At 36.5% G+C, this 20,503-nt stretch overlaps 2 protein-coding genes across 3 annotated transcripts in view; one reads left to right on the top strand and one right to left on the bottom strand.

The window, feature by feature from the left end:
- The window catches only part of LOC131682206 (protein disks lost), a 763,875-nt gene that overhangs the window by 267,217 nt on the left and 476,155 nt on the right, over positions 1 to 20,503 (top strand). The window lies entirely within an intron of this gene.
- Positions 8,721 to 9,286, bottom strand: LOC131682209 (cysteine-rich venom protein 6-like). Its single transcript, XM_058963535.1, has 2 exons — positions 9,135 to 9,286; positions 8,721 to 9,074 (listed from the first exon to the last, which is right to left on the bottom strand). Exons 1-2 carry the CDS (start codon positions 9,199 to 9,201, stop codon positions 8,767 to 8,769), a joined length of 375 nt encoding a protein of 124 aa, XP_058819518.1. The 5' UTR covers positions 9,202 to 9,286; the 3' UTR covers positions 8,721 to 8,766.

Genomic DNA, 20,503 nt, shown 5'->3' with positions numbered 1-20,503 from the left:
CTGCCAAAGATTCTAAGAAGCATTCAACTTAATTACTAAATTTTGTTTGATTGAATCAGAATTAACTCAGCTACCAAACTAAATCAACTAGTTAGCAAGATTAGCAAACTAATGTAGCAAGTTAAATCCGCTTACGAAATCTTTTCGTTTTGGAGGAGCATGAGATTTTGAACATCGCTTCCTGAACGTAACGATTTTTTTTTTATTTTTGAACTATTTACTAGAAATCAATTAATTTTCCTGTAAAATAAACCAACAGACCAACACAAATAACGAAATAATTCATGTTTTTATAGGATTATGAATGTTTTCGAAAACAGCATAGCGTAAAATCCAACCACAACCCTTATTTGAAATTTGACCCATGGTTAGTAATTTTTTCAATTTTTTTATTTCTACATGGATTTTTTTATTTTGTTAAAATTTCATTGATCTATTTTTCAAGTTGTGGATTTTATTTGTATTTCTACAACTTTAAGATGCTGCCTTTTTTATCTATTTCCATGCTTTTATTTTATCCATCTTTTCGCGTTCTTTATTTTTGCTTTTCTTTATATCTATCATAACGACTTACTTTAATTTATAGTTTTTTCTCTGCTATTTAATTGCATTCGCAATTTTTCGAGGAATTTCAACTTTCTTTATTTTATTTTTCTTATTGTTTCGTATTTTAATAACCTGCTTTTTGCCTTTCTCATATAGAAAGGTTATGCAATCACTCTGAAAAACGTCAACCTAATCCCGGACCGGAGGGCCAAATGTCATATCCCATTCGACTCAGTTCGTCGAGATCGGAAAAAGTCTGTATGTGTGTGTGTATGTATGTATGTGTGTATGTGTGTGTATGTGTGTGTATGTATGTGCGTATGTGTCAAATAATGTCACTCATTTTTCTCAGAGATGGCTGGACCGATTTGCCCAAACTTAGTCTCAAATGAAAGGTGCAACCTTCCCATCGGCTGCTATTGAATTTTGGATCGATCGGAATTCTGGTTCCGGAATTACGGGTTTCAGAGTGCGGCCACACAGAAATTTCTCATATAAACTATAGGAAAAATTAAAAATAGAATTTTTATTTTTGATGCTAAATGTGTTCAAGGTGCATGAAACGTCGTGATTTGATGCAAACTCGAAAAAAAAATTTGACTACGATTTACTTTTTTGGATTTTGGCACATTTTTGCCTTTCTCATATAGAAAGGTTATGCAATCACTCTGAAAAACGTCAACCTAATCCCGGTCAAATTTTGGATTGATGGTAGTTGATGGTTTACGGAGAGGGGTTACACCCCCCCTCTACTGTTCGCGCCCCTCCTTTAAAAATCTCCTTAAATCACCCCTCAGACCACCACCCCATCCAGCCCTCATACCCCTCCCTTTCAACCCCATCATCTTTAAACCACCACTATATCAAAAAGCATACCAATTTAAGCTGGGGAGTCGTTCGTTCATGGGACTTTCGCCCTCTTCACATACCCACCCCCGCATGACAAAATGAGTTAGCAAGCAGATAACATTGATCTAATGCTGATTAGGCTAATGGAGCATGATATTTTTTTGTTTCAAGTGTTTCACCGTCGACACGTAGCTCATCAAGTTCGTGGCTGGCATGCCATTGTGTATAAGTGCAAAGTGTACTAAGAATGTAATGGATATTTCCACGATTATGTTGAACATAAAAAGCCTCCGTGCCATAGTTTAGAGAAATGAGAAAGGCACAATTGCACCGCTAGGTGGATTAAATCAGGTTTTTATTTGTTTCTTTTGTCATTCCATCTCATTTTTAATATTTGTCTATTTACTACATTTATTCTTATCATAGCCCTTTTTTATTTCCTTTTTTTCATATTTTTGCATTTCTACAAGCAATTTTACTTATTTAAATTCATTTCGATTAGTCTTACTGTTTAATTATTTACCTTTCTCATTTTCTAGTTTTTAGCTTTCCGTTTTTCGTAGTTTTATTTTTGTTTTCATTTTTAAGCTTGTTCCTTAAGCTTTATTTCGTTATTGTCATTTCTTCATTGTTTCCATTTAACCTATCTTGAACGTAGTTTTTCTGTTGACCATTTTTCTTACGTTTACTTTGAATTTTTTAAATTTTTGTTTGATTTTTCTAAAAATCATTTGATCAATCTTTTTTGACACTATGCGCACTTTATCTTTATTTTAATTTAGTTCGTTGTTAAAATTCACTTCACATTTCATTTCTTAATTTTTTTCTATTCTTCTATTCTTTAAAATATTTTAAATTATTTTTCTTCTTGTTAATTTCTAAATTTTGTGTGATTCCATGTTGGCCTTTTGCTACTATTTTTTGTTTTCCATTTTGTCCGTTTGCTCCGTTTTTGTTCAATACTTCCAATATCCAAAATTTCTTTATTTTTTCGTTTTGCCTTTCTCATATAAAGAAAGGCTATGCAATCACTGTAAAAATCGACTTTTTAACCGAGGCCCGGAGGGCCGAGTGTCATACACCATTCGATTCAGTTCGTCGAGATCGGCAAATGTCTGTGTGTGTATGTATGTGTGTGTATGTGTGTGTATGTGTGTGTGTCATTTAAACTCACACAATTTTCTCAGAGATGACTGAACCGATTTCCGCAAACTTAGTTTCATCTGAAAGGTATAACGCTCCCATAAGCTGCTATTGAATTTTTAGTTGATCCGACTTCCGGTTCCGGAGTTATGTGTTGAAGAGTGCGGTCACACAGCAAATTCCCATATAAACTGGTACCACCATGATGTTCAAATGATGTAAAACATATTAAAATTGATGTAACATTACTCTAGTTTGCGGGTCTGGATCACTAATGATCAATCAAAGCAGCTTTGACCACATTGGCCACCAATGACGGTTCATGACGCCCCCGGGGAACCCGCCAAGTTCCTAAGCTAATATCACACCCATTCCCCAGCGAATTCTCTACCGATTTTTACAAACTTGATTTCAAATGAAAGATACAGTAATGCCATTGACTGCTGCTGAATTTCATTCTGTTCTGACTCTTGCTTCCGGAGTTACAGGGGTGTTAGTAAGGATACACTGGAATTTCCCATATAAATCGGTACAATCGTAATACCTCAGAGGCTAAAAACTATTGAAATGGTCACCAAATTACTTCTAATCGCAGATCTAGATCACTGATTGCCAATCAAACATTCTTTGAATATATTGTCCACTATCGACGATTCCGGAAGTCCGGAATTCCGGGCATATTCCACAATTAAAGTCACATCGGTTCTTCGGTGATGACTGAACCGATTTTCTCAAACCAAGTCTCAAATGGAAGGCAAAATATGCAGTTGAGTATTACGTCACCGCCCCTCCTACTCCCGCCTTGCCCTTACACCTCCCTCCTTCATCACTCCCCTCCCCTTGGACCACCCTCACGCCCGCATTTCCTTCATCCACCCCGTATACCGAAATAAGATGAAGGATTTCTGACGCATCCTCCACTCTCACTCTACTAACCCCCCATTCCCTCCACTTTCAAACCCATTCCACCAACATTTCAAAATATAATTACATGAAGATAACATTGAACTCATGCTGATTAAGGTAATTAAATACTATTCTTTTGCCTTTCTCATATAGAATTGCATAACCTGCAATTGCTCCAAAAACCGACTTTCTAACCGAGGCCCGGAGGGCCGAGTCTCATATAACATTTGACTCAGTTCGCCGAGATCGCAAAATATCTGTGTGTATGTATGTATGTATGTATGTATGTATGTATGTATGTATGTATGTATGTATGTATGTATGTATGTATGTATGTATGTATGTATGTATGTATGTATGTATGTATGTATGTATGTATGTATGTATGTATGTATGTATGTATGTATGTATGTATGTATGTATGTATGTGTGTGTATGTGCGTCTGTGTGTGTATGTGACCAAAAATGTCACTCATTTTTCTCAGAGATGGCTGAACCGATTTTGACAAACTTAGTCTCAAATGAAAGATACAACGTTCCCATAGGCTGCTATTGAATTTCTGATGGATCCGACTTCCGGTTCCGGAATTACAGGGTGGTGAGCACGATCACGCAGAAAATGTCGATTTTATTAAATTCTGCAATGAATGTATAAAGGTGAAAAATTTTCCAAAATATGACCACAACTGCTTCGATTTGTAGTATTAGGTCACTAACATCCATTCAAAGTCTTTTTGGCCCCATTGGCCACCATCATCGGTTCTGGAAGCCCCGGCGGAAGTATCCAAATTCAGAATAACAGTCACATCGGTTTCCCGGAGATGGCTAGACCGATTCAACCAAACTTAGTCTCAAATGAAAGGTGTTGCGCCTTCGTAAATGGTTATTTAATTTCATCCCGATCTGACTTCCGGTTCCGGAGTTACAGGTTGTGGCGTGCGATCACATAGCAAATTGCGATTCAAACCGATACTCCGATGAAAGCAAAAAAGGTAAAAATTTCGCTAAAATGTCTCTCAAACAACTTAAATTTGCTGTTCTAGGTCATCGACGGCCAACCAAACTTTCGTTGACTACATTGACCACCATAGACGGTTCCGGAAGTGCCCGGGAAAAGCGGCCTTTCAAAATTGACGTACTCACATCAGTTTCCCGGAAATGGTTGGGCCGATTTTCACAAACACTGTCCCAAATGATAGCTATAGTATCCCCACAGATGTCTATAAAATTTCGTACGGATCGCTTGGATGCGTCCGGAAATATAGACTAATCCATCCGGTCACATATGAAATTCCCATATAAGCCGGAACTAAATTTTTTTTCAAAGGGGGGACCCCATGAAATTTCAGAAATCAAATTCGTTTTTGATGCCAAACATCTTTAAAATGCATGAAACGTCGAGATTTTATGTTATCTCGAAAAATTTTTTTTTATGAAAATCAACTTTTTGGGACTGCCGATTTTGCACCTTTTTTCAATTTAATATTAATGTAGCTGTTTTTTCTTTTACAAAATTTTAGAACTCGAATAGTGATTTTTTCTTGTATATTTGTCATGTCATGTATAATAATAAAATGTGATATATTCATTTGAAAGCTTTTAATGAATATAAACAACGCAAACATTCACGTGTTCATGATTGAGAAAGGCACAATTGCACCGCTAGGTGGATTAAAATAGGTTTTTTCATCATTCCATTTTTCATCAATTTTCCAGTTTTTTTCAAATTTTTCCGGTTCGTCCATTTTTTTTTAAATTTCTCTTATTTTTGTTTTTTTTATATAATTTTATGCATTCTTAACGTTTTATTTACTTTTTCAATTGCTTTTAATATGTCTTGTTTTTAATGTTGAATAAATTTTGTTAATGTCGATTTATCGAGCTTTTCAGTTTTATGTATAAAAATATATTAATGTTTGTATTCTTTTTAGTAGTATTTCTCAAATATTTCCTGCTTTCCTACCGATTTTTCATTATTTTCATCATTTGTTCAATAATGCTCGACTTCTGTAATCCTTGCAATCTGTTTTTCAAGTTTTCTGTTTTATCAATTTTTTTAGGTTCTGCTTTGGTTTTTCTCGATTTTACATTTTTTGACAATTGACATTAATTTGATTATGTTTTCTTCTTCATAACCTCCTGTTTTATTGGTTTAATCGAAATAAAATGACAACCTCACTCAGACATAGAAAAAAAATGTGCCCACCTGTAAGGTCTTCGAACAAACCATTACTCGCTACGCAAATCAGCTGATAGAGAACTTATTTTGCTCTGTGCTTTCTTAAATTGGCCAATAATTCCAATAATAACAATTAGTTTATTCGGTATCCTATATCAATATCTAAATTTAATCATCATTGAACGTTTTCAATGATAAACCTGGCAACACTGTTCGGAAACCCAACATAGTAAACGCGAAGGAAAAGTAAAGAAGCAGATTGTTACGTCTTAACTCTTGCCTTAAATACATACCTGCAATCTTCAAAAAGATTTGAGGGGTGAGTGACTGAGTGATTTCGTTTGTATTGATGTATTTATGAATGAGCACCAAAAAGTTACGACGTCAGTGCAATTGTAATTCTGGCATGACGTTTTTATTTTGTTTAAGTACAGATCCAGAAATATTACAATTGAAATTGTGGAACAATCTCTGTAACCAGACCATTACTCGAGAAAATCTCAATGTCTTCTTTCGGTAATTTCTCCGATGGACAACGGCTTTAATATTTAATATTTTGAATATTTTGAATCATCACCAACCAGTTAGCTATTTCTGGTTTATATAAGACTCCTTCCTCTGGTTAGCATAAATCCTGCAAAGCCAATTTTTCCGAATTCCGATTTTTACACCCCCAATCCAGATTATATTTTCACCAGTACATCAGTCCTCTTTCTAGTATCCAGTTGAGCTCGGAAATCTAGTACCAGTTTCATCAGCCGCATATTTCCTAACAAAACAAAATTAAAGTCTCACTATAATCCATTAATCACCACTTCAATCTCTGCTTTCGAGCGAAAGTCTCGCTGTCTGTTTCGGTCAAGCCTGTAGATGAAAAGCGAAACCCAAGGAAAATAAATAATCTTACAGCATCCGATGAAAAAACAACAATCATCTTTTCGGAGCAATACAACAGAGATCTATTCAGGCCCGAGCGAAACAATTATATCCTTCTGCTTGATGTCATCGATAGGGACACGCCGATAAGCTTAATAACAGCACAAGAAACGAATTCGCCATCAGCTTTTACCAGTAACGAGCAGGGACTCGCTGAGGAATTGTGTTTTCTTCCATGAACCACAGTACCAAGAGTCTGTGCCATGGGGAGGGGCGAGAGTTGTTTCGCCTCTAGCGGCAGTGATGAACCCTTTCACGACCAAGTGAAATGCTTTAATCGAATTTTTGGCTGAAGAAACCCAATCAAAACTAACCGAAATAATTTCGTTATTACAATGAAGAGTTCTGACACGACACCGCCTGCGAAAACAAAAGGACGGAACGAAACACGACCCCTGTTGATTGTTTGGCGGGACTGCAAAAGGGTCAGGGATAACGGAAAATCGAAAAATCTTTGAGAGGGCGATGATCTCCCCATCCCCCCCCCCTCCGTATTGGATGGATAGAGCACACCAACTTATCGCCCGTTTGCGATTAGCAGTGAGTCAAAGTTAATGAACGGAAACGGCCAGCCCGAGCGAATATATTGGGTACCAAGGTTCCGGTAGATGGAGGCGCTAAACAAACGTACCGGGTTCGTATCGTTTACGCGCCAGTACGTACTGCTAACTTAGGATCGTTCCGAGCGCTGTGGAAGTTGAAGCTTTAACTCAAAGGCCGTAGCAGGCTGATGAGGGTTTTATCGGATAAGCGTTGGTAGTAGCGGGGATTTTGGGGGATATTTTCGAATGAACAGATAAGCTATTAATCAATTAATGCCTTGCTTGTAGATACTATCTAGGAGTGATTGTGATAGGGGTTAAATGTTATTAGGGAATCTGTTCGCTGTGCATTAATACTGGATTAATACTCGTTGGAAAGTTTTAAAGAGTTAAACTTTTGATAGGGTAATCCAATTTTTATTGCTGAAATACGGAACTGTACACCATAAAACCGCACTTCATACCTAGCGATGTATGCAAATTCGTCAACCTGCAAGGATTGAACCAATTTGTGCATCAGAGAACAATACCTATCAGAGATAGAGTTTGAATTTTGTATTTCAAACTTATTTCGTCAGTAACTAGCTCCTACTAGGGACTAGTTATAAGATAAATTTAAGCCACCATCATCATTGGCACTACATGCGTGACATCTTAAAGCAACTGGCAAATTTCGAGTGTTGTTTCGGGAAGAAAACACAAAAGCTCTAATTTGCTGTCAGAAAAGCAAAAACGAGCTCTTGTTTTAAGGCTTGGAAATTAGCTAGTTATTCTTTAAATGCACAATTTTGGCGCTAGTTTGATTATATCGTGTAATTATACCCAATTTGTTGCTAGTTACTGACTAGATGAACACAAAATCCAACTTTATCTAAAATCTTTTGGCAAGACAAGTGTATTAATATCGTTTGCATGGATAACTTTTGGATTATTTCGTCAACTTGCGAAATACTTTTTTTTTCAATTCCACAATGACCAATTTCATACTACGTCATATTTCCAACCAACATTTGAATTCCTTGTAAAATTTTTTCTTACATTCTTTAGCTAAAAATAATAGACACGTATTTTTTTTTTGTTTTGGCTAAATATGATATTGTTTTTGAACTTTTGGAACTTTTGATAACTCGGAAACTATTAGAATGGAAAAAACCTAATAAAAATAGCATTTTTGCATGAGCCTATCGAAAAATTGAAGTGTTAATTTTTTTAAGCTAAAGAATGCAAGAACATTTTTTGAAAGGAATTAAAATTTGGGTTGTAAATCTGTCGTGGAATGACCCATATGTAAAAATGTTCAATGCGGATTATTTTTGTGAGTGAAAAGCTCAGTACTCTTATATTTCTAAGAGTCAATTATTAGAACAAAAAAATCATTTCATTGTACATGATCATATTGTTATATAAATCGTTAATAATTTTTTATTGATCACTTTATGTAGTTTTAACTATACAAACCAGATGAAAATATTGTAGTTGGACCCTTCAACAAATACTATTTCTTCTATTTCGAAAAGGCTCCTGATTACTTTAGACACTGCGAACAATTCACTGTTTTATTTTCCATAGAGAAATGTGGAAAAATCGAAAGAATCAATTATTTAAACAAGAAAGTTCGATTACCACTTCAGCTATCGATTAACTTTATTCATTCACCAACTAAGTTTAAATCACACCCACAATATTGTTGGTCGCAACTACCTCTGGTAAAACATTACCATATCCGTAAGAACCGATCGGAACTGGTCCATAGTTGTAACCGTAGGGTTGCAGATAATTCCTAGGCCCCGTACACTGGATCGGTTCAACCCAAGCACCTATAGCATTCCGAACGTAGCCTGACCGACAGAAGCATCCCCGTTGACAGGAAACGCCACACCACCGGGATTCTTGATACCGGTAGGAATCGCAAGTGGCCGGACAAGCTGACCCACAGGTCTGGAAGATCTCATTCACGCCGCTACAGACGGTGTCTACAATGGAATGTTGTTTCAGAATATGATGTAATATGATCGGAAAGAAAATGTGCTTACCATATGGAACACCATGCACGAAAGCAGCGCACATCGCAACAATAACTGTTACTACTGTCAGTTTCATTTTGTTAAGTGGTTTCGATGGCTGTTGCTGGATCAGCTGCAATGGATAAATGTTTGATCTTAGCAATGTTTTATATAGTCGAAAGATGGAGGAAGTAACTTTGCACGAACTGACGTGTGTGGGACGAGAAACGTGCGTGAAGCGGTAAACTCGTGATAACCGAGAGAATTGTTCCTTAACTTGTGAAACTATCAACCAACTTAATTAGATCGAACGTGCATTGTTGGCTGTTTTAATAGCACATGCCAAATAAGTCAGTAGTTATATCTGCGTACTGCTGGGGTTTTTTTGAATGAATTTCCCAATTCTTTGATAATGAACAGCGTTATTTGCGAATAGCTCTACAATTGTGTTCCGTATAATTTTTAATTGTTGGAGTACCAAGTAGAACTTGTTCCGGGTTGAATATAAAAACACTGGCTAAGGTTCAATAGTAGAATTTTGCATATGTCGTTTCACAAACCCTATTAAGGACAGGTAGTTTTTTGTTAGAGACGAGCCACTGCCACTGATATTTAAATCTCTTGTGATAACAGGTAGTTGTTTTCTTTGGGAACATCCTACGCCGGGTCTACGGTTTATTAAACGTAAATTAAACTGGAGCCAAGAAACAGACGACCCCCAGCTTACTTTCTTTTATTCTTTTTTCTAGTATACGAGTAATCGAATCTTTTACCCCGGAAAATCTAAGCCCCGAATAATCGAGTTTGACCTGTACTGCAGAAGACACACCTTATTAAAAAGTTGGTCTTAAAATTATTGCACAAAAAGCTATAAACAACCAATACATACCGCTTACTCGTTACTAATATAGATAATAAATGAAAACCGACTGAAAATACAAATCACACCTTGAAATTCTGAAAAATCTACTAAGGCCAAAATAGGTGCATTTGCATTTACCTTAATTTTGCTATTATTTTTTTATTATATTTACCCTGAACATTTTATTTTCAATTCCGCGAATGAAGTTGAAATTCATAAAATAACACAAAAAAAGTTTGATTTGATTATCGGGGTCATTCGGTTACCCGGGGTGAGATTTTTTTGAAATCCCCAGATAATCCAGCCCGACCTGTAGTTCAATGTCGCTGTGGAATTTTATTGTGAACTCATTGAACATTGCTCGTAATCCGTCAAATAAATGGTGTTGGGGATTCTCAGAATCAAATGAAAAACATGTAGCTTTCTTGAAGTGGAAATGTTTTTTAGGTTTTAATGAAAAATGTAAAGAAATCATCCAAAAACGTAGCAGTATCAAAAATATAAAGCATTATCTGAGCGTAGACCATACAAAATCAGAAATATGGAACAATTGGAAATTTTTAAAATTAACATGAATGCAACTAAAACCTTCAATTGTATGCAGCTCATCTGGTTTAAACGAATTATCCTAAGGTTAAAACCTCTCTAATCGAAACAAAAAAATGTTTAAATGAAGAAACTGATTATTTTTTAACTATTTAATAAAATTATAAGAAACGTAGAAAAAAGTGAGATAGTAAAAACGTATAAAATTAGAGAAATGACTATGAAGTACAAAAAACAAAGTATGAAACATAAAAAATGATCTATTTAAAAAATTAAACTGGAATGCGAGGGGAAAATGCAAAAATAGGAGACTAAATGTGATGAAATTCTGATGCAACAAATTGCATAAAAAGATAATAAAATAGACAAATGGAATAATGGAAAAAAGTATAGTTAGAAAAAAAAGAAACAAGGAAAAGGAAAAATAGTAACAAAAATGTTAGAGGATTGAAAAATATGGGAGAAAGCTAAATGGTTAAAAACATAAACACTTATGAAATACAAAATAAAATAAGTTCATAGACGAAGAAAAAATTAACAAATTAATTTAAAAACCAAAATGGAACATTAAAATATAATGGCTAGCGTGTTTCATACATCCTTGTCCTGACGGACGAAGCTATGTTGCCTGCGTTTGAGATATACTTCCCCAAGAGTCCTGTGGTGGCGTATGCGTGTAAGGTGCGAAAATTTTTTAGCGTTCGACTTTAGGGGTGCATATCTGTCTGTTGGCGTGAATGCTCACTAATTGCGTAATAGTGTGATCGCGAAGGGCTCGAGCGTTTGTATGTTAAAGTGTTTGTCGCTTGCGCTAGCGTGTGTGTAATTTCGCGTGTACAATTTTGATATTATAATCGTGTGACCATTCACATACTCGCATGTATGCTTTAATTTTTAGTGTATGGTCCAACTGAAGGTATGAGTCTTTTTTTGCTGCTATAACTGAGGGTAGGCTTCCGAAGGTGACCGATTCATGATCGCGCGAGCGGTGGGTTTGCTTGTATGTGTGTAGATGATTGCAATTGCATGTTCGCGTTTGTGACCAGGTTTGTGTTATCGCGAAGGCAACGAGGGTTTGCACGTTTGAAATGGAAGAGATTGCGAGTGTATATGAGAGAATAAGCAATTAATTGTGTCAGTACGAATCTAATTTAGGATATTGTAATAAAATGGTGCATAACATGCCGAATAAAGAAATAAGCTGCAAAGAGATTAACTAGAAGTGTATAAATTGACCGATATTAGTTTTGGTATACATCAGTAGTGGAAAATCAAACTAATAGAACTACAGCAAAAACAGGATTTCATCATGCTATGCTGCATCTTGAAAAAAACTGAAATTAAATCAATTTTAAACATTTTTTTTACAATTTTTTTTTTGTTCATTCGGAGAAATTGGGCTGCTAAAGAAACATAACACTCCAATATTTCGTCAGTTAGTTATATGTGATATATACTCGTCCAATTTCTTGTGATTCGGAAAGTACAATCAATTCAAAAATATTCACAAAAATGGTTAAAAGTTTTGAAGAAAATTCATTATTTTTGCCTTTCTCATATAGAAAGGATATGCAATCACTCTGAAAACCGACTTTTTAAGCGAGGCCCGGAGGGCCGAGTGTCATATACTATTCGACTCAGTTCGTCGAAATTGACAAATGTCTGTATGTGTGTATGTGTGTGTGTGTTTTCAAAACTCACTCACTTTTCTCAGAGATGGCTGAACCGAATCGCTCAAACTTGATTTCAAATGAAAGGTATAACGCTCCCATAAGCTGCCATTGAATTTTTTGTCGATCGGACTTCCGGTTCCGGAGTTACGGGTTGAAGAGTGCGGTCACGCAGCAAATTCCCATATAAAATGGTAACACCATGATGTCCAAATGGTGTAATACATAATAAAAAGGGTGCAACATAACTCGGATTTGCGGGTCTAGATCACTAATGATCATTCTAAGCAGCTTTGACCACATTGGCCACCTATGACGGTTCTTGATGCCCCCGGGTACTTTCCAAGTTCGTAAGCTAATGTCACACCTTTTTGTCAGGGAATTCTTGACCGATTGTTATAAACTTGGTTGCAAATGAAAGATACAATGCTCCCATGGACTGTTATTGAGTTTCTTTCATATCTGACATTTGGTTCCGGAGTTACAAGTTGTTTATTGCGACCACATAGGAATTTCCCATATAAACCGGTACAATCGTAATACTTCAAAGGTTAAAAATCCATTTCTATTTGCAAGTCTAGATCACATCATTCCTATTTGCAAGTCTAGATCACTGATGGCAAATCATAGATTCTTTGAATATAATGTCCACTATCGACAGTTCCGGAATTTTCGGGTTGTGGACGTATTCCAGAATTAGTCACATCGATTACTCGGTGATTACTGAACCGATTTTCATAAACCATATCTCAAGTAGAGGGTATAATATACGGTTCGGTGTTGCATACTCCATCAGCCCCCTCTCAACTTCCCCTCACACCATCACTTTCTACATTACCCCCCTCCCTCCCCTTTGACCTATATTCTCTTCATTCGCCATATACATTTTTAGAGAACTTCGTCCCGTACCATATATTATAAGTAAATTTGGAGTCGCTCAGCTCAAATTTGATATCGAAATGATCGGATCAATTCAATTTAGATGATAGAATCTATCGACATTCTTACTATGACTTTCAGCTATCAACTCGGTATCGTTTGGTGGTTTTAATCGACAATTTTATTAATTATGTGTTTAGGCTAGCCTCAATTCGGTTGATTTCTTAGCTGTATTTTCGATTTTGGTATAACACTTTTTTACAATTTAACGACATTAAATTAGCTAGAGATTACCGGGTAGAGAAAGTTATTAAAATTTAGAGACCTAGTACTCAAGTGAGAGCAAGGATGTGAAGTATACAGATCGGAAAACTAGAAGTATCTTTAGAAAAAGCGCCTCTTTTATAATCTAGCCAAATATTAAAAGATGCCTTTCTACTACTTATGCGCAAATTAATAAGTATTGATACCTTGTTAGCTTAGTGTCGACTATCAGAGATAGTACTTCATCAACATTTAACTTCGCAAATTCTGTAGCATAAGCACTCAAGTTAACTAGCAGAATTTTCATAATAACTTGAATCAACTTAAGACAATTCTGATACAGTGAAGATCCGATTTTAACAGCCCTTTGGTGAATTTTAGGCTGTTAAGTTGGGGATATTGACAAAATCGGGACATATACAGTAGGGTGGAACAAAAATTAGATTCCAGCTCCGAGCAACTGTTTAGGTACCATTTGGGTCCTAAAACAACTGTGCAAATTCTTCGGATCGGTGAAACTATATTTTTGCGCACACTGTTTAACGTTTACATGGGATTTTGTATGGGAAAATTAACGTTTACAAAATAATTCCTCTAGGAGTCGCCCATTATTTCCTAAAAATAAATCGTTATGTGGCTTTTATAGGAAATTTAACAAGGAAACAAAGTCTCGAAAACCACGAAGCGATTTGATGCTTGAGAAAAGAGTTATTAAGCAGAAACCGATTGATGCTCTGACGATTGATAAAATATTCATTTTTTCTAGCACCACTGCTATTGGTTGTCCAATTATACGAAATTTTGTTTTAATCCTCTCTTAATGTGTCTTTGCAAGGTTGTGAGGGTTAAATTGAGGCTTCTTTTTGTACATAATAAGAGAAAGTTAAAATGTTGTATATAATTAGACCGTCAGAAGCAGTGATGCTACGAAAAGTGAAATTTTCATCAATCTTCAGGGCATCAATCGGTTTTTGCTTAATAACTTTTTCCACAAGCATCAGATCGTTTTGCAGTCTTCTAGTCTTTATTTCCTTGACAAATCTATATCTATCTATCTATATATATATATATAAAAGTCAATGTTTGTATGTATATGATTTATAGACTCCCAAACGGCTTAACCGATTTCCGTAAAAATTTGTACATAGTAGGCGTTTGTTATGGAACGTGTTTGTGTGCTATTGGTTGGGGATTATCTGCCCGCCAGATGGCGCTTCGGAACAAATTGTGTTTTTCTCATATTTCGTTGAAAGTCGCAGCAACGCGCGATGTGCATTAGCTAGTTTCCTATAAAAATCAGACATCTATTTATTTTTAGGAAATAACGTGCGACTCTTGGAAGAATTAATTTGCAAAAGCCGTTTTCCCCATACGAAATCCCATGTAAACTTTAAACCGTGGGCGCAAAAATATAGTTTCACCGATCGAGCTAAAAATTTTCAGAGTTTTTCTGGTAGCTAAATGGGACCCAAAAAGTTACTCGGAGCCAAATTTTATTTTTTTCATAAAACCATGTCCCACTCTATTATACAGGTCGGACTCGATTATCGGGGGATTTAAAAAAAATCTCACCCCGGATAATCGAATCAAACTTTTTTTGTGTTATTTTATGAATTTTGGCTTCATTCAAGAAGAAATTGGAAATAAAATGGTCAGGTTAAATTTTCCTGTTACGGTAAATGTAAGTGGCCCTATTTTAACCCTAGTTGATTTTGCAAAATTTCAATGTGTGATTTGTATTTCCAGTTGGATTTCATTTATTATTTATTTTGGCAACGAATTAACGGCACGTATCAGTTGTTTATAGCTATTTGTGCAAAAATTCTAAGGTAAGCTTTTTAATAAGGTGTGTGTGTGTCTTGCAATACAGGTCAAACTCGATTTTCCGGTAAAATGATTCGATATGAAGTAAGTAAGTAAGCTGGGGGTCGTCTGTTTCTTGACTCCAGTTTAATTTAAGTGTTGGTGTCACATATCACAGCTAACGTTTCTTTCATCCCTCATTCTAGTTAGAAGAGTGCGCGTTGTGCCTCCACAAAGAGATTCTTGTCGTTGTCCGTGAAGAAGATAGTAGAAGGCTGTCTGAATTAGAAAGTTTTATCAGTTTTTAATATTATTGCCAGGCTACGAAAATATTCCAAAGTTTTCACCATTAACAGAAACTATCCCTGGCAGCACTCCTTGAGCGGAACCCAATCAGATTAACTGTAATAACTTCTGTTCTACTGATAGTATTTATAACTGTTAGTGCTCAAAATTTGAAAGTTTAATGAAGGATATTAGTCCCATAAGCCTTACTTGTCGTTGTAAACAAATGTTGTGTAAACCAAAAATTATAGTTGTTTAGAAACAAGGTTGTTTATATACAGCATGGGCATGAAAGGGTTAAAGATTCCATTGGAATTCTGAGCAGGGATCAGTTGTTAAAGGGGATAATAGGAGAAGAGCAATATTGTGTCAAAGTTCACTTCAACTCAGAGCAACATATTCATCAGAATTTTACACCGGATTTTATTGAAAATAGGGACAAGATTCTATCAGCATCTTGAATAAATCATAATCTTCAACAGAATTCTATCTTGAAAAGGATTCCACCAGACCTCTGAGAAGCTTTTCTCTAATATCCTGCATCAAAATTCAGAGAAAAAAATCGTAGAAGTGCGGATAAGGATTCAATCGATTTTCTGAAATAGATCACATTGGAATTCTAAGAAAACATCGATCAGAGTCCTTGAAAGTATCCAAACTGGATCCTGAGAATCATGTGCTCATAATTCCAAGCTAGTGCCAGAAACCGACCGATCAAAGTAGGTATAATTACATATTATGTGTCAGTAAGGCCTGCAGTAACCGATATGTGTAAAACGAGGCCTGTTTGGGGAACTATCAAAGTTCGTATGATAATGTCACACCTATTTCTCAGCAAATTCTTGACTGATTTTTACAAACTTGATTTCAAATGATAAATACAATACCTACACCACTCATTGACTGCTATTGAATTTCATTCAGATCTGACTTTTGATTCCGGAGTTACTACGGTTACATAGGAATTTAAACCGAAACAAGGTACCGGGAATATTCTAGAATTAAAGTCACATCGAATTCGGTGATGACTGAATCCATTTTCCCCAACTAGGCCTCTCTCACATCCTCTTTTACAGTTATAATCCCTTTCCCCTCCCAGTGCATTCCAAAATATGTTAACACGAAGACAACATTTAATTCATGCTGATTAATCCACTTAAATATTTTATTTTTTGTTCCCAGAACGTCATCGTCAACTTGTTGCTTATCAGGTTCGAGGCAGTCGTGCCCTTGTAAATATGTGCAAAGCGTAATAAGAATGTAATAGACATTTTCACAAATATTTTGAATATAACTTGCTATTGGATAAATGAGAAAGGCACAATTACACCATTAGGTGGATTAAAACAGGTTTTTTTTGATTTCTAGTCAATTTAAGCTAATGTAACGATGTAGTATCCTGCAGTGATTCCTAACTCCTGCAATCAATTCTCAGACCTATTTACATAAAATGCATACATTCGACTTAATTTAAGTAAAGCATGAAAATTAATGGATATTATTGTTGTAAATATTTCTCTGTTGTCACTTCGAGCAAACCCGACAGCTTTCCTGTCGCAGGTACAAAAAAAATCGAAGTTTTTTTTTAATTGATGGAAATACACCCGCTGCGAGTGGTGCTGAGTGAATCCAATATTAATTCAATTGTCCGAGTGACGCATTCTACTGTAATTTAAATCATTTTCACTGAATAACTAAAAGGATGTTTTGACATGTTGATAAATACTGAGTACAGTTTTTATTATCTCCTTTATTGTGCTACATAATTTCTTTAATTCGTTTAATTCGTTGTTATACATTCGTTTGGTGCGCAAAAATCGAGAACGGATAAAAATATGCATTGAAAAGTGGCGAGATCGTTTGAATCGTTTTGAAATCGTCAGCAACCAATGATGTTTTATTGGTTGCTGACGATTTCAAATGAAAAGTGAATTTGATCGATTTGTATTGAATGACTATAAATATTTGTAGCACGATTTACTTTCAAAATTAAGTCGAAATATTCGAAGTGAAACAAAAATCTGCGTAAATTTGTTATCGGCGTTGTCCAACCATTTGACCGACAAACTTCTCCTAATCCTTCCGTGCATACGGGGCATTTCGAAAGGTCATCCCATGCGGTTCATTCTTTCATAAAACTTGGCAAGTATGGTAATCCTGGTTATACCCTTTCATAATTGTATGAATTTTTAATTCAACAACTTACTGCGCCCGGTAGGATTACCATCACAGTAGCCCCTCTAGAGCTAAAACAAATGATAGCGAATCTCGACTTAGTTGTTGTGAAACATTTATACCTTGTTTATTACTCGAACAAAGTGCGTAATAAAAAAATGCCAACGAGAAATGGAAAATCCCTGCTGACTTCCTGATCATACAATATGTAACCGAACTTTGCCAATGATCCATGCCAGGCTTCGATTGTGGTTACATCTCTACCTACGATGTCGACCAAGTTCCACCGTTAACCAGTAGTGCCCCGAAAAACCGGAAATCCCATCATACACGGAAAAGATCCACGAATTCACACTCCAATAGAAATGATGCAGCTGTGCTTCCACTGATGGCGGCCGCCTAGGCGAACGAACAGGACACCCTGCCGATTTCTGATACCGGGATGATAAAAACCGAAAAAACCAGTTTCAGGCAGTCAGTAATTGAAACACCGGTACAACGGCCGATTCCCTCCCCTTGCAGCGCAACAACAGTTACGAAGGTCGCCCGTTTTCACGACTAGCAGCACCCCTTTTTGTGCGTGCCTGTGGAAATACTATAGGGGAGAAACGCAGCATGTGTAGAATTCCAAATGCAAAAAAAACTTTCATTAATTTACAGTTTTTTTTACTGCCTGGCACTGTGGAAAAGTGTACGAGGCATATTCGGCTATCGCACAGACGCACTCGGAGGTAGTCCTATAAATTCCCGTCAATCCCAGGTTGGGGGATGGAAATTAATTAATTCCAAAAAGAATCGCTGCCAGCCCGGTCGGTACACAAACTGCTGTCCATTGTTCGTCACTAGAACTGCCAAAGTTGTTCCGTCTGGATTCATCGGCTATCGCAGTATACGCACACATCTACATCAATGCGTTCGGTTTCCGTCCTGCCCATAATGTCCTGAGGCTGTCGGTGGTGGTACCGTGTTATGGCCTAACCCAGACGAATGATGTTGACGTTACGGTACAGAATCACGCCGGCGGTGATCGATTTAGAACTGTTTGAGCAGCTCATCTCCTTTTATTCCCATCAGCTAGCAGGCGGTTGTTAGATGAGCTGGAGGCCGGTCGTGTTTGAGTGATTCGTTTGCTCCAAACAAAGCAGGGGCATCGGCTGCAATTCAGAGCTGCAACGAGATGAAGCAAAAAAAACAAAGCCTACAGGTGCTACATTCCACAGTGGAGTTTGACCTTCTATTTCGACAGCATTATTAAAAGAACGATGTGCCAATTCTTGGATTAGGATGATCACGTGATTTTTTGGAATGTCTAAAAACTGTAGAATCCTATTTAATCATCTTGGCTCGTAAGGATCACTTCTAAAGTATGAAAAGTTTTTTGAACGTATCCACTTAATTATCATAAAAATTAAGCTCTTGTATCATCCATCAGCATTTTAGAAGACAACATTGTTATAGACTTTGAAGAGCGGCACTCGCACCAAATTATTGCTTCGCTCAAACACGAGTATTTTTAATTTTCACCCTTTTTCTTTTTATATATTTTATTTTGTATTTGATTATATTGTTTAGTTTGCATTATATTTCTATTTAAATCACGTGAATAAAGGAGCTAAACAAATGTTAAAAACTAACTTATAAACTATGAAGAGAGATAATTGTTGCAATTGGTAATTGCAACGATTTATCCCTCTCGCAGGTTGATGGGATTGACGGTATTGTAAACATCATCAAGCCACAATATATTCAATAGAGTTATCTAAATATAAGGACCTTCGCTCTTTTTAGTTTTTATTTGCACCAAGTTCTACTACTAGAGGTTAATTAGTTCTCATGTTAATAATCCACCAAACATTATGACTACTGAGGATTTGATTTATATAAGAAGCCCGCTTCAAGATGTTGATTACAATACGCCCCGATAGTGGTGTGTCGAGGAGGCCGGGAGGGCTGATATGAGCCTTTTGTCTGTTCTATACCTTTCCTCTATTCACCAGCTCATAACCAACAATCAACCAGTAACAAATAGATAATTGAGAAAGGATGTGCTATGTGTGGTGATTGGCTATTCAAGTATTAGTAGTGTTTGAAGTACTAATGTATGTCTCATGTGATGATCATAACTTCAGCTGTATCTTGTACCTATCTAATCTACTACGTCTTTCATATATTGTCTTTTATTTCTTCTTTTCGAGTCCTATACTGCCATTCTACACCCGCCTTCAGCTGAATCAACAACGATGGTGATAGTGAACGTCTTAACACTCACACATTCTCAAACGCGGTCTCAGCGGGAACCTACAAAAATGCCATCGTGCACGCGATTACGAATCGGTCACGTCCGAAAGTCTATCCTTGATCCTAGAAGCCTAGGTCCATGCCTTCAGCTGGACCAATTAAGAAAATACGCTCATATCTATTAGACAACACGTCTCATGGCGACATGACCGGGAACCCTATCGATATAAACGATCCCACTTTCTGCCAGAATTCAAACCGCGCACTGAAAATTTAATATCAGACTCACGGTTCGCGCAACCATTCAAGAACACACGTTACAAAATCACGTCAGCGCACAAACGTTAGAGCCCCTCGCGATTTTCCAAGCAGCCTACGAACTCGCAAACATGATTACTCCCCGGTGATAAGGTGAAAATCTCAGCACTCATAAACTTACCAACACGATCTCAAGTGTCAACCTACAAACTCCCGCGCTCGCGCCATCATGAATCGGGATCGTCCGGAAGTATCTATCCTCGGTACAAACAATCTAGATCCTTGTTAATTATTAAAAAAATAATAAAATTGAAAAATAACTACCATATCCACTAGACAAAACGTTCCATGGCGACATGACCGGAAACTCTAGTGATATGGGGTAACTCTCTCCCTGTCAGAATGTGATCCGTACACCG

This window comes from Topomyia yanbarensis, chromosome 2 (genome assembly GCF_030247195.1).
Source record: "Topomyia yanbarensis strain Yona2022 chromosome 2, ASM3024719v1, whole genome shotgun sequence".
NCBI lineage: Eukaryota > Metazoa > Arthropoda > Insecta > Diptera > Culicidae > Topomyia > Topomyia yanbarensis.
The sequence above is the reverse complement of the archived record's forward strand: the minus strand, read 5'-3'. Positions and strand labels throughout refer to the sequence as shown.